At 44.3% G+C, this 14,864-nt stretch overlaps 4 protein-coding genes across 4 annotated transcripts; 2 read left to right on the top strand and 2 right to left on the bottom strand.

Annotated features, from left to right (window-relative positions):
• Positions 1-1,441: 1,441 nt before the first annotated feature.
• C8R40DRAFT_1160698 (uncharacterized protein) lies at positions 1,442-3,213 on the top strand (the record flags this gene model as incomplete). Its single annotated transcript, XM_046230042.1, has 3 exons — positions 1,442-2,025; positions 2,094-2,388; positions 2,443-3,213. The coding sequence occupies 3 exons, from the start codon at positions 1,442-1,444 to the stop codon at positions 3,211-3,213; spliced, it is 1,650 nt and encodes a 549-aa protein (XP_046086497.1).
• Positions 3,214-4,743: 1,530 nt separating this feature from the next.
• C8R40DRAFT_1023554 (uncharacterized protein) lies at positions 4,744-5,733 on the top strand (the record flags this gene model as incomplete). Its single annotated transcript, XM_046223041.1, has 3 exons — positions 4,744-5,091; positions 5,153-5,552; positions 5,603-5,733. Coding segments are annotated over 3 exons (879 nt in total), but the record flags the coding sequence as incomplete, so codon positions are not given.
• A 2,373-nt stretch (positions 5,734-8,106) lies between these two features.
• On the bottom strand, positions 8,107-8,841 carry C8R40DRAFT_1030492 (uncharacterized protein; the record flags this gene model as incomplete). Its single annotated transcript, XM_046223138.1, has 1 exon — positions 8,107-8,841. A coding segment is annotated over one exon (735 nt), but the record flags the coding sequence as incomplete, so codon positions are not given.
• Positions 8,842-13,520: 4,679 nt separating this feature from the next.
• Positions 13,521-14,853, bottom strand: C8R40DRAFT_1170491 (uncharacterized protein; the record flags this gene model as incomplete). Its single annotated transcript, XM_046231546.1, has 5 exons — positions 13,521-13,832; positions 13,889-14,051; positions 14,107-14,267; positions 14,313-14,603; positions 14,668-14,853. 5 exons carry the CDS (start codon positions 14,851-14,853, stop codon positions 13,521-13,523), a joined length of 1,113 nt encoding a protein of 370 aa, XP_046086500.1.
• Positions 14,854-14,864: the final 11 nt, after the last annotated feature.

Below are 14,864 nucleotides of genomic sequence, written 5' to 3' on the forward strand. Positions count from 1 at the left end.
ACGGAACACTTGGAATAATTCAATTATTCTATCCTATCCTTAGTGATAGTTACGGGCTGCTATGGTCCGTTGGTGGTTCGAATAGAGTAACAGTATTGGCTAAGACGAGGAGGAAGACACGTCCCGAGTAGAAATGAAAGGATGAAGGAGATATAGGGTTTGAGATATGATATTCATACGGAACTGGAGGAGACAAGTTTGAAAGTTCGGGATGTATCATACCACCGTGATCGGCAGTCCAAGTACATATATCTTAATATCACGAAGCGTACACAGACTCACAAGATGCAAATTATGTTGTGATTCCCGTCCACTGAGCTCGTGCAGGCGCATGTGTCCACGCGCACCGGATATCAACCTCACAATTGCCAGTGATTTTCTCAAGAATTTACGTTTCCAAGACAGGAAGGAAACTCCCCCAAGCTGAACGCAAGAGAAGTATTTTGAGAAACCGGCAGTACTTGGACGGTTGGAACTGACAGAGTCTAAGCTATTGGATACTATGTTATCGAGTAGTGTCGAGATTTCTCCGACTGCAGCAAAAAAAGAGAGGCATATGTTCGCTACATGTGATGTTAACTTGTATAATGATTGAAGACAATTAAGAATACCATATCTACGCCGTATCTGCGTTATGAGACAGAAGACGTACAGTCAGAAGTTTGAAAGTAGGCCCTGAACTCGGTCTGCTCTATCTTTGTTGAACAGGACCATAGTTGACCATAGGCACGAGGGCAAGTAGAGCCAAGAAGATACTAATTGTCCAGATTTCGATGGTTAGAGCCGCCGAGGAAGGATATACCGGTAGATAGCAAGGAAAGGAGGAGGGATTGGTAAAAAATAGCTGTTTATATTGTTTCGGTCCGTGCAGAGATGGGCCACGGGTTCGAGGAGATTAATACTCGTGATGCGGGGAAAGAGGCATGAAGAGTACCTGAAGCCCTATACAGAGGGGGACGACAAAGATTTCCGAAGATTGACCATGTCGCACGAGTTAGAAAAGGATATCGTGATCCGAAGCGTATCCTGATAAGATTTCTGAGATAAATTTTGTTATCCGGCCAACTGAGCAGGTAAATGGGGTCAATCGACTGTAACAGTCGTGTATGCTGCGACACCGTATGAGGAAAAGTTAGTGAAGAAATGTCGGTAGCTCGGGCAGTTTTCGGAAAGCAGATCGCAAGTAGTAAGAGCTGAACGAGAAAGCAAAAAAGAGAGAAAAAAAGAGGTAAAGAGAAGAGAGCTGGACGTATTTACAGTGAAGAAGGTGAAAGACGAAGGGTGAGCAAATATACGGGATTCATTAATTTGAGCCAGGGAGAAGAATCAGTTCATCAGCTCGATTCGGTTGTTTCTATATGAACCAAATATGGCTCGAAGCGATATAAATCCGGACTGCCATCTTCGTTACTTTAAAAACTTTCACATCAAGACGTCCAAGATGCACAGACCGTCCCCTCTTCCTTTGCCAATGGCCCAAATTATTGCCTCTGACGCTCCTCTCCTCTCGCCAACCGGCGACTCTTCGTACCAACAATCCCTTTCCAATGACTCTTTCACCTACAACTATTACCTACCTCCATCACCTCCAAATTCTGTGGGCTCTCTCGTCGCAGATTCTCCAATTCCAGCAGAAAGAGTTCTCAAGATGAGAGTAGCCGTCCCTGACCGCCACGACGGTCAGGAAATGTGTATCTCTACTCATAAACTCTTCGAATCTCATGGGGTTCACCAACCTCATAGTCCATCTTCTCCTTCATTCGAAAGCACTGCCTCGAGACCATCAATAGATGAACAACCGGTTGTTACCTCCCCAATAGCGTCTACTGCGACGCTAAAACGTTCTGCGAGTCCGACTCCTTCCGCCTCTCGGAAGCGCTCCGTCGGCGAACGTATAAGCACCAAGGACTTTATTCCACCAGACGTATCTGGCCTCTCAAAACGCGAAGCACGGTTGGTGAAGAACCGTGCTGCCGCATTCCTTAGTCGGCAAAGAAAAAGAGAAGAGTTCGAGACCATGGAGATGTACGTCAAAATACCTTCTGCTCATTACCCACGGAAGCTAATTCACGTCTTCTTTATCGTGTTTCTAGACGTGTAGCTGAATTGGAGCAAGAAAATGCTAGGTTGTTAGCTATTAGCCAAATGACCGAATCTTTTACGCATCCGAAATCTCAGTCAGAAAGCGAGCTCGCTTCGGAAGTAGATATGCTTCGGGCCCAGTTGGCTGATGCACGACAGCGAGAGCTTGAACTCAGTCAGGAATTGGCCACAAGATCTACCCCTAGGGATCCTCCAGTGAAGATAGAAGCTGCTGAACCAAGTTTCCCACTATCATCCCCTCGCTCGCAATCGCCGCACAAATCAGCAGCTAGCCTCGGACTTATGGTATGTTAAGCTTCCTTTACCCTTCATAACCTCAACTCAATCATACGCAAGCAGGTGCTATTATGTGCTCTACCCACCCTCCTCTCTATGCCCACTCAGAGCTCTTTCCCGACGTCTTTCTCGCTACCTTCCGCCTTTCCGGCATCACCATCATCTTCTGACTTTAATTCCATCTTTCCACCAAACTTTGACTGGTCACGGAACTCCATCATGGACTTGGAAACGGATGAGCATGGTAGAATAATGCCCGCTCCTCAGAAACTCGAGTTCTCAAATCCGGAACTTTCGAAGTCCCTTGGCGCTCTCGGTGGTTTGGATATCTCCTTTGATGCTGTTCCTCAAGAGAACGGCAAGATTCGTGTCCGCATCCACCCGTCTTCTTCGGCGTCATCGCGCGCAGGATCTCCGGGGCTATCTAACCCTGTTTCGAACTCAAATGGTCACGGTGCGCTCGGGCTAGATTTATGGGGGCTTCCAGATTCAGATAATCCGACATTACAAGCAGCATTCTCCTCTGACCCTTCGTATTATGGCGGTGCTTCATCAAGTTTCACGACGTATTCGTCTTCCAGCTCAAATGGTGACCCTTTTTTGGGAGTTGGTGGCCCATCACACAATGATTTCGGAGGTCTATCTCCGTTCTCTTCGACTTCATCGTTTGGTTCTGGAGACATGGACTATGATTTCGGCCGTGCTTCCGATTACTCTCCATCTCTGACAGGAAGCGATAGCTTGTCGGGCAACAAGCGTCGTGTGAGGATTGCTCTCAAGAGTATGCCTGCCACCGGTGGTGAGGGAGGCGAATGGGAGGTTCAATTTTGCTAATGGACAGGTCTCAATTTATATGAGTATTTATTTCATGCCCCCTTCAACCGAAAAAAGTTTCTCGTTATGCGCAACCGTGGATCCCTTTCTCATCCTTCCGGAAAAACAAAATCTCTCATGAGTATGACATCTTATATGAATATGTCCTTTTCTTTCAAGTTCGGGCTGCGTTTTTTCATAATTTTCCTTTTTGCCGGCCGGTATGGATTTGGTTGCGCTATCCCGTTTGTCATTGCTGTGGCTTTCGCTTCATTTAAGTTTCATTTTATCCTCTCTGTCTCTGTATCAACAGTATATTTACCCAGTCCACCCAAACTTACATACCACCTTTAACGGCACTCTACATATACAAAAAGTAAGGTAGTTATTTCTTTCTTCCCTTGAGCTAGGTCTCGACATTTTTCTCCGTTTCCATTACTTTATCGTCCAAAAGCCCAATAGAAGTCAGGTATGACGGCAGATTTCGATCAAAAATCGGGACCTTAGTTACATTATTTCTAGTGGCTTAGCCGTACTTGACCTTTGTCTTTGCGTACACTCCTTGAGACATTCTACTCTATTGTGCAGGCTACTCTAGCGATATTTCTTACTGCAACGGCATTAACTCTTTTAAATTAACTGAATTCATAAGGGAATATCTGCTTATCCAAGCCTTGTTAAGTTCCTATATACATTCTAAAGTATTCAACAAGAATTCAGATAGCGCTTAGCATAAGCACAGCGGTACATCAGCGGGGGTGCAGCAAAAATCCAGCAGGTGCATTAGCGGAACTGCAGCGGGCATTCATTTTTTGCAGCGTAGCTGCAGCGGAATTCATTAGAGGTCCGTATACAACTTATTGCAAGCGTACTGCCTACTGGAAATCAAGCCTCAATCTCTCCCTATCGCAGAGTCACAGAGACAGCTCTATATAAAACCAGCTATAGTATATAAGGAGCTGTAGCCTACCGCATAACATATTTCCTTCCCTCTCATTTTGATTTCAAGACGCCCATTTCTTGTTTCCTTTTTGCTAGTTTTGCATTTGAGCATGAGTTCCGATGCTTATCGGCTGTTAGGGGAGCTTCTGTCATCACCGCAGGGGCAGGAGTTGATGAGGTTGCATTCACAACCAGTAGCTCCAGGAACGTCCTCTCAGGTTTGATTTCATTATCTGCATATACCCGGTACCTCTGCTAATTATTATGTATCTGTTATTTCAGATACACTCTCCCTTATCTCAGCAGCCTCTGCAATCGCAACCACTTTCCTTGCCTCTGTCTTCTCAGTCAACGTCACCCCCATCAAGTTTAGCTCCAACATCTCAGCCTTTTTCAACCGCACCCCACACCTTGCAGCAATCATTGATTCCATCTCAGGCTCCTGTACAGACTGTGCCACATTCTTCAGCTCCATCGCTTGTTCATGGCTTACAACAACCTTTGACTTTACCACTTGCTCAAAGTTCACAGCAACCTTCAATTCCATCGCTCACTCAGCCTCAGCCTCAGCCCATCGATCTTCCTAATCGTACATCTTTTCCACCACCACCATCTCAGTGCCGTCCTTATAGTAGCTTACAGATGTTAGCAACTCTGGGAGGCGATTCTAGTAGCTCAGTTGGTACTCGAGGGCATCCTCGAGTGACGGCTACATCTGGCTTTCCAAGTATGACTACAATCAACCGCACTAATCAGATGCGCTTGGAACATGCCAGCACGTCCTTACCGCATAATCCAAGGAAGAAAACCCGAGGAAAAGCAACCAGACCTCCTAGTATTGGCCAACCAGCTCTGCCAACCATCCGTAGCTGCATCATCGAAGCAGAAGGTGGTGTGGAGGTTGCTAATATTGACCTCTTGGTCTATCCTCCAATGCCACCAGTTTCAACTCAAAATGTATGTTGAATTTGGCACTTCTGTAAATGTGATTATTTACTCTCTTCCTCCTAATTTGCAGCATTTCGGACTTCCCAGACACACATACGTATATAGCCGAAATGCTGAAAGCCTTAAGCTCATTCTCACGAAGCTTGGATTACACTTTGAATTCAATCATCTTCCAATTAGCACGTCTATCCAAGATATCCTTGCTCATGCTGTCACAAAAATACGTGAGCGATACACTTCTGAGGCACTACCAGATATCAGCATTCCTCTCATTGGCCATGAACGCTTGCCCTTACAACTCCTAGGGTTTACAAACCGTGGAAGAGCAAACGGTGTACATATGTCTCCAAGGCTTACCACTATGTCATTTCCGGCCTCAATGACTTTGCAAGATCTTCTCTCAAATACTAGAGACTTTGCTATCGCTCGTTGGTCCATTACACACCAAAACCGTTTCCAGATCTATACCAGTATGTGATTTGATATCCAACTTATTTCCGCAAGTAACGAATGCTTGTAGTTATCCGCACATACCCTTTCGAGGCCAAATTTAGCTTATTAGACGTTCATCTGGGTCAAAATGCTATGGTATCTTCTCATCGATGTCTCTCAAAGAGGCTATACAAAATGTTTGCACATGATAGCGATGCCAATCTTCAGTTTTCAGCCATAGATGATGAGGAGATGGAGGATTCCTGCGATGAAGATAGCATCGAAAATGATGAGTCAGATGAGGTGAATATCGGCTAGTTTTTTCTGGGTTTTGTTTAAAAAATCCGATTGTTCTTCAGGATACTCGGATTGTTGCTCAAGCATTAACACCTGTTCCGCCAGCTCCTGAAAATTATCAATCGACAATTGACAGAGTAGGTTAATATTTCATTTGTGTGCAGATCTTTTGGTTGATATCTGGAATGTCTAGCACTCAGGTATTGAAGATCGAGAATTTACCATTGCTCCAGTTACCAATAAGCTATGGGAAAAGCCTTGGTCTCCACCAAAAGCACTGGATACAATTCCTCTCTTCCTCAATATTGAGAGATCAAGCGCTATCTTCAATTCTGTGGGGCACCATTACCATAATTTGCATGGTGCCGACTGCCCTGGATTTCAGGTTGAAGGGCAATGCGAAGAAGAGCTTATTTGGAAATTCAAAGATATCATGCGTTCTGCTATTAGCTGCAAGTCATGGGATGTCGTACTCTCACCAAATCGTCATTTTACCCTGTAAGTTAACTTCTACTAACCAACAAATCTAACTCATATTCAACCAACAGAAATCAAATTGATACGGACGGCGATGAAGAATTTGTCACCTCAGGTCCTGGTGTAGAGCAGTCAGTTATGAATGGACTGTTTCATGAATATTTTGTCACCCGGGCATCAGAATTTTGTACGCCTCTCCTGGATGATTTCTCTACTTTAACGACGCTGCCTCAGACTGGATCAACACATGTGTCGCAGGCAAAGAAAGAAGAATTGGCTATGTTTGGTGCTGTAACCGCATTGGCTTTGATTTATGGGTGCTATCCTGGGAAGCTGAACCCATTATTGCTTATATACCTTCTCAACGAAAATGAACTACAATGTCTCCATCGCCAACTTGTCTTCCAACATTTCCCTGCTCTGGGTAATACTCTCGATGATTGGTTGAGTATTGGGCCTGAGGATAATGTGCAGCGGTTTACTTCACATTTTGCCTCTTTTCACAATATTCAGGTGATTCGTTATTTAGAATTCTTTGTTTTTAGTTGCGGATTAATTTGCTAGGTTACTGCACTCCATGGACGCTCTCCTGCTGGACATCAACGCCTGGCATCTGACATGCTTCACAATGCAATAATTGGACCGGTTGGCGTTGATAACATTTTTTTTCAAGCCTTTCTTGAGGGTTTTGAGATGCCTTGTATTGATTCTTCACTCAAACTTAATGATGTAAGATATCCCCTTTGAATTTTACCAAATTTCTACTGATAGTCCGTCCATAGATAGTCCGAAGCTTTTATGGTGGTGCTGAGGAATTTGTTCAAAGCGCTGAAACATCAATTATCAGGAGATTTGAAGATTTGAACTTTATAATTCACGTTAACCTTGGAGCAGCAACATTACGGGACTTCGCGGATACATGCTCGGAGGCCGGTACATCTTTTGAGGGAAAGATTTTCGATGATATTTTCCGCGACTTTCTTGAAGAGACCGGAGCACCTTGTCCTCAGCTTCTGGAGTCCATTAAGGATAGGCTCAGCCCCCAGATAAATCTTGATGAGATTACCTCTTCTACTTTCCGAATGAAGATTCTGTGCTGGTCGGTTTCAGGAGCACCTCGCGTTATGCATGAAGGTCAACCTTTGAGGGTATGTTTCGCATTTATAACGATAAATATTATCTTCAGCTTGCTGTACCAATAGGTCCTACTGGTAGAAGATGATGACCCCCTATACCTACCTCTTCACATCGGTGAAGAACCAAGACGCCGTTATCTCTCCAATGGAACATGTTCTTTCAAGACTTGTACTCGCTCCGTACGGATACCGGCATCTTATCTCATCCAACTGGTTCGGGCCCGGTACAATCCTCATTCCGAATGCAGGGATGCAAGAACCGCTATCCACCATTGGTTATTAATTCAAATGCTTGATGCTATTGGATCTTATACTACTGCATAAGGCCAACAATCCTCATACTTACGCTTGCTTATTGCTTGTCATTTTGTTAATATATAGGGCTGAAACCCATAATTAAATATTCAGTTTATATATTAGAATGGCTTTGACTTGCATTTTTAAATATCGATTGCGTTGCTACAGTTGTGGAATCCAAAGTTAAGCATAAAATCAATGCATCTTAGCATACCGCTTTAAATATGAACCCCATTTCTTGCATCAAGGCCAGACAATATCAATGGACGTGACAAAACCTATACTATATGGGTAGCATAAGCTTCATAACGTATGTAGAGCCAAACAAGTAAAGATATTGAGCTGCATAGAAATGGAATCAATGAAAGGATGATAGCCAGCCATCGCGGCTAGCCTTACAAAGAGAATGTTCTAACATAAAAGGATCGAATATTACCCCTTCCTTTATACTTGAAAATTTTCTATCCTTGTTCAAAAAGTCAAAAAGGTCAACAAATCCCTTTGCCAGGTGCTTGGAAGTACCGTCCAAGGATATTCCAATTTTCATGAGGCCCCGCGAACCGCCTTTGTCCAACTTGGAAATCATTTCTGAAACCTCCTTCAAAGGAGGGAAGGGGATGCGACCTGCATAGACTAGATCGACCGTAAATAAGTATGCTGTCAGGATTCCAAAAGTTGGAAAAAGTGTTTTTGAATCGGGACCCTTTGCAGTAGTGATGAAATTGACCATGTTGGTGAAGGTGATATTGGGTTCCTGCAAAAGTTTATTGTGAAGAATTTGACTACCAATCCAGAAGCGCCATGCATTTCTAGGTGAGCGACCATTTGTTCTTCCATAGACATGTGGGTTACACATATAGCCTTCACCTTTCTCCTGGTGGATAGCTACAAAGCTCTCCCAAGCTCCCCAGGACTCAAAGAATCCAGAATGCTCATGCTCTTGGAGAGCACGGGTGTTGAATAAGATGCCTCGGAAAACAAGACCACTGAAGATTCCCTCGCGTGAATTGATATTCTGAGGTGCAAATGCGCCGTTGCGGCTAGTAACCCGCGAAGGACCCAGTTCGCGAAACGGACAATGTCGGTCTACATTTGTCAAAATTTTCTGCTGCAACTTGGTCGGCGATGGGGAATGCTGCTCATGCATAACTAGTGCAATCTCCAGTAGGCAGTCACGAAAGAATTCCATGCGGGACTGAACACCAGACAGTGATGCTGGAACGTGGGACGACCGGGAAGCTGTAGCTTCCAGAGAGATGCGGTGAATAGAAGTTGTTGCAGGAAAAGCAAATGAATTCAACATATCTCCATTAGAGGAAGCACTGGAGGGGCTCAGGTTGAGAAACTGGCAGTGCGCAATATCGAGTTGTTTGAACAATTGCCGGGCTGATGCGATATGGTCTTTTCCAAGAATAGGATGCTGAATAACTTCCTGCATGAAACGTGTTATCTCTGGACCATTTGGAAGATTTTGCTGATCTGCCGGTGAGGAGGAGCGCCGTAAGTAAGACTCTGGTCTAACATATGCATTCCAGATATCGTCGAGTAAGAAGATGCTGGGGTTACCCATGGCTCCCATAAGAGAACATAGAAACATGGACTGAGTTGAATGTCGAGAATCCGATGGTAATCCAAGCCAATAGAAGACTACTTCAGAACATAGTGAAGTGTTTCCTAGTCGGATACCCTCCTTTATCCTCTGTCTAGCACGGTATTTCCATTGGTATATCCGTGGGGGTTGCATCTGTGGCAGAAAACTCGATGAGTCAAAATTAAAGGAGTCATTTGGTTTTCCTGAGTCCAATGCCTCCGTAACGTATTTATGAAGATGGGTCCACCATGAGGAAAATTGAGGATTGTCTAGCGATGCATCAATGCATCTCCATACCCAATTATATAGACGGTAATGGGTGAGCATTATGGTGTGATGAAGGATCAAGGCCTCAGCTTCATGAACCTTGGCTTTTGCTTTCAGAGAAGTAATCAGCGACCAAGCATTACCTGCGATCTTCATTGTTTTTGCATCCAGTGGGGAGTTTTCAATAGCAAAGTGGATCTCTTGAACTTGTTGGAACATCCTAAGAACGCTGATGCCTTCTGTCTCATGCTGACTAGACAACGCATCCTTAAGGATGTGTATTGCACTGGTAATGGAATCTTCTGAAATCTTCAGCAGGAGCGGTATTTGGAAAGCTATATATGGTAAAATCACAGCCATTTCTAGTTGCTAAAGAGAAACACATACCAGATGTATAAGTCTTGTTTGCCAGAGTATTTGTGGTTGAAGAATCTATCGGGAGAGTCAAAATTGTTTATATTAACCATAAACAAAACATACCGTTGCTCTCTAAACCTTCATATTCAAAGCCATCAACATTGGCTGCAACTTCCATATCTACAATTATATTAGACTATTGGGCCCAGATATATATGGTACACCCGTTTCCTACCTATTGGATCAGATTATAGATATACAAAAAGAATTATAAGGATGTTCGCTATGTAAGGTAAAAATACTTACCTTTGTCCTCCAGAACTTGGGTAAAGACCTTTTGGCGATAACTACTGTACATTTCTCCTTGGCTAATATATCTTTGTTAGTTGAAATATCAAGCATCGATAGATTGGCATAGTACTTGATGAGAGAATCATGCACCCACGATTCGGTATTATCCTGCTCCCATTCAACCAAGTATTCATATCCAGGATGCTACCATAGCGTGGTTATCAAAAAGTCAGGTTTGTCCAAACTTGTGTCTCACCTTTGGATCCATAGAAACTCTATGAGAAATGAAGCGTTTAACCGAGTATTCAACGTCAGCATCCTCATCTGATTCCGAGACATCTGAGCTGTAATTGTCATTATTTCCAGTAACTGAAATAGTCATAAACCATTAAGCAAAGACAAAGGTTAACGATCTTATGACTTGCCTATATCAATTGTTGACTTGGCCTTTTTTGACCTAACATTCTTTTTCTTGCGATTTTTCCTCTTTTTCATATTGTTTTCAAGATTCTCCGATTCAAAGTTGACCATGAGTGGTGCAGATTGAGCAGCATCAGAAATCTCAGCTAAATATGAAGTTAGAATAAGTGAATAAGATCTCATAAATGTCAACGCACAAATTTTTGCTGCAACTGCTTTTCTAGACTTGGAACTCTTTCGACGATGTGCAGCAACCTTCTTCCGCTTGATGCGTAGAGCTTCTGCTTGTTTTGAAGGGATACCTGTAAACCGTGGGCCAGGTACTCCTTTTGCTGCAGCATAAGGTAAGACAACATAAATGGTAACAATGCTCACGGATTAGCGGGGCCTTATAGTTCCGCCATACTGATGGCGTAAATCCCCGGTGAGCCTGGCAGTGTTGAACCCATTGCAGATGTGCATTTTGGCGAGGTGTCAGCAAACTTGGCTCTATCCGAAATGTCAATGGCTATAGACTCAAATTTGGACTGCTTACCAATAGCGTAAAGATCCTTGTTCAATGGAGCGCCATCCGGAGCTAGTGGCCAAGGACGCGGATAATAAAATTGACCATCTCTTTCAATGGAATAGGTGTGCCGAAAGGTTTCAAAATTTCCAGAAGCAGTCATTCCACTCCGCCGTTGGTGATACAAAAGAAACTGATAAAACGATCGAGCAAGAAAATCTACCTCAGCTTGAGGGGTCATTATTATATGACCGTCGTCAACCATATTGATTTCGTTGGAAGAGAGGGTAAGCTCTTGAACGGTAGGACTATATTCTTTTAGTTGGGAGAAACTGTTTGTTGTATAGACTTACTCCCGCTCATCTCCACCCTCATCCGGTACCGGTTCTTCTAATTTGCTGGGTGCAAAGTCAGCAGATAAAATAGGGTCACAAGAAATCACACATTACCCAATCGGAAATCCCCCGTCAATAAAGTTTTTCATCCTTGGAGTCAATTGGATGGGGATACCATCTTCATCGGCTGAAACGTTTATGGTCACTTTTCCATCAAGTACAGCGCCTTGGGGGTAAAGAACAACCACCCAGCGATAAGCCCAAGGTGGTATTTCAGCTCCAGTTGGTGCCAGTGGAGGAGTTCCTCCGTGAAGGCGTAGACCGCTAAAATTAGCAACAACCAGTCCATCCAACTCCGCATACAAGCCATATTCCACAAGGTGGAAACGGCCACCTTCCCAGCCCTCTGGAATATCAGGTGAAGAGACCAGTTCAGTCTTTCCACCATCGGAGTCATATAGATCAAAGTGTATCCCTCCGAAGAACGCCAGCGCTTTGATCTGAGTAGGTCCTGAAAGCAAATAAGGTATTGATTGAATCCAAGAAATCTTTGAACTTACGGTCTTCTTCAGGTTGGGGCGTTGCAAGATTTTGCTGGACCCCGGTAAAACAGGCATTATCATCTGTGCCTATGCGAGGGATATTCCTTAGTTCTGCGTTGTCTTCCAGGATTTTGTACTCTTGAGGGACAAGTCGCCGGTAATAATGTACGCCTATCCGGACTACAGTCTAGTGAATGGCTCAGAACAATGAACATAGAAGTTGTTTATTGAACCTACTTTTACAATAATTTCACGCAAGTTTACATGCTCCTGTTCCTCCTCACTTATTTTTCCCCTGACTTTCCCTCCTGCTGAAGGCCCAGCCAGATTCCGGGGTTTTTGGTGGCTCATCGCAAGAGAGTAGCAGGTTCCTTCACCTCTGACGGGAATAGCCCTTTTGAGACATTTCTCAAAGCGGGTACGCCCAAGTTCCTCGCGTTCTTCCCGGGTTCCCAATGCCTGGTCCCTAACATTGTTTATTGATTTGGCAAGCTCACTGGAGGGGTTTCTTAGGATTAAGTTAGCCGGTGTATAGATTCCACGTAGGGTGCATTCATACGGGTGAACCAAAAATCCTCCAAATTTATCATCCATGGGATTGCGTGAGCCTGAGATGTCCCGGAGAAAGAGGACGTCACCAGGAAGCAATTTTCCCCATCCTGAAAAAAATAGTCAGAATAGACCAATTTCCACTAATAACCGCTCACCAGTAGCCGGAATTGTTGCATTTGGACCTCCCGGTATTGATATGTTATTCTTGACATAGTTGAAAAAAAACTTATTATAGCCTGGATCCTTTGCAGGCCAGGGTATTACCAGGATACGGCCTATCTCTGGAAGAATGTCATCCGGAAGTTGTGGATGGATCGGAACAACAAAAATTGCTGGTAAGTATCGATCTCGTGTAGAGGGAAACAATAAGGGAATGCCGCCCTCAACAAAACCCTCCGGGACCACAAATGGTTCGGGATCCTGAGGTGGCTTGGAGATCGCAGAGGCGATGGGCGTCATTGATATGGCATCGGAAGTGATCCTTTTTGATTTTCGAGTACGAAGCGTTGTCACAAGCTCATTCGAAGAGGATTGAATCCAATTAATTGCTTTTGTGCGCAACTTCATGGTGGATTTGTGTGGATTGGTGGTGGAGGGGAGATGAGAGCACGTAGGTCTCGGAAAAATCCGATATGAGCACCGTTGATAGCTATGCTATCGACGGTGCTCATATCGGATTTTTCCGAGACTTGTGATCAAAATTAATTGAATTGGCTGCAAGCTTGGAGCCGGGGTAATTCAAAAACAACGCCTATGGAGCAAGAAAGAAGATAGTCTGCAGCTGGGAGTGCGAATGCGCTCTGGGATGGTCATCAATGGAAGAAAATAAGAGACTTGGTCACAACGTTGTGATACTTAGAATTCACAACATCATTACAGCAACGCTATATCACTAGAAAGAATTCATACATGTGTTATGTACTGAACCTCAACCGGTACTTAGATATTCACGACACCGTAGGGCCTGCCTGGTCTACGCTCAGCTCTGGCCGGTATATAACCTACACGATCAGATTGAGGATCCTTATTGGACACTAGTGTGTGATCGGAGGAAGCGTAGATCTGCCTGGTATTCGTCTTTAAGCCTAGAGGATATACCATATGAGCGTTACGGATTGCAGTATCCCCCATGACAGCACGATGAAGACCATTACGACCTGTTAGCGCTTGAACGACTTTGCATGCTATAGCATGCACGTCGGTATGAGATGCTTGTTTGGGACCTCTGACCCGCGCGGAAGTAGGGAATTCCTGGTTCAAGTCCCAAGATTGTGGTTGTCGTCGAGCATTCAACGGGGGCAAATGACCAGGAATATAAATGCCAGCATATCGAGAAGGTGATTGATGTACCGTTGGTCGAACGGACGTTCATATGTGAACCCGGGAATCTCTTTACCCTTCACTTTCATGGTCGATGTTGACCGGCGGATCGAAGGGTCCATGAGTTCGAACAGAATAGGATCGAGTACGCTGAAAATCGCTAATCCATGGAGAGCATAATCCCGGATGAGTGATAAAGGCGTACCGAAGATATGATTTCAAACTACATCTCATCCAGGTCTCGCCAATTCGTCGAAGGTTCGGTTCCTCGTTCTTCAAGGTGTCCAGTACGATCATCATCGGGACCTTGAACCGGAAGCCAGGAAGCATATTATCCTCTACGAAAGATGATTTATCACATTTTCGCTATGGCAACAGTTAATATATAACTCACCAGTAAGTCCAAAGTACACCAAAAGCCTCGTAGGACTCTTGGACATTCCTCAACTCTGATGAATTCATAGCTTGCGCCAAGATGCTCTCAACGTGGGATCTAGTTGTGGCGGCGTTGAGACTCCAGATAAGATTGACAGCGCGAGCATGATATACTGCATAGTCCGGTCGAAGATACAACAACAAACGATTAATCATTTTGGACATAGTGGATCGATCATCGATGGAAAAGTTGGGTGTGAGATCAGATGTTTGCTGGAGGAGGACAATGAGAGAGATCGTTTTGTCGACGATGGTGAAGTATGTCTTCTGAAGAAATGTGAACCAAGGGATTCAATACTTTCGTCAGAGGAGCAAAAATATCACAACTTACTTCTTGCAGACTATCCAAAACCACAGACAGCCATCGCTTAGGCTCCCAAATCAACTTGATAGACGAACTGAGTCTACTGACCAAGCGGTCGATCAACGTCAGCGACGACGAAAAAATTTCACGTAGCTGCGCAAATTGGGCGGTATCGATCTCCGTTGCTTTCGTCAAAGTCTGACCGAAAACCATACTCAATGTGA

The sequence above is a fragment of the Lentinula edodes genome (assembly GCF_021015755.1).
Source record: "Lentinula edodes strain Le(Bin) 0899 ss11 chromosome Unknown C8R40scaffold_17, whole genome shotgun sequence".
Classification (NCBI taxonomy): Eukaryota; Fungi; Basidiomycota; class Agaricomycetes; order Agaricales; family Omphalotaceae; genus Lentinula; species Lentinula edodes.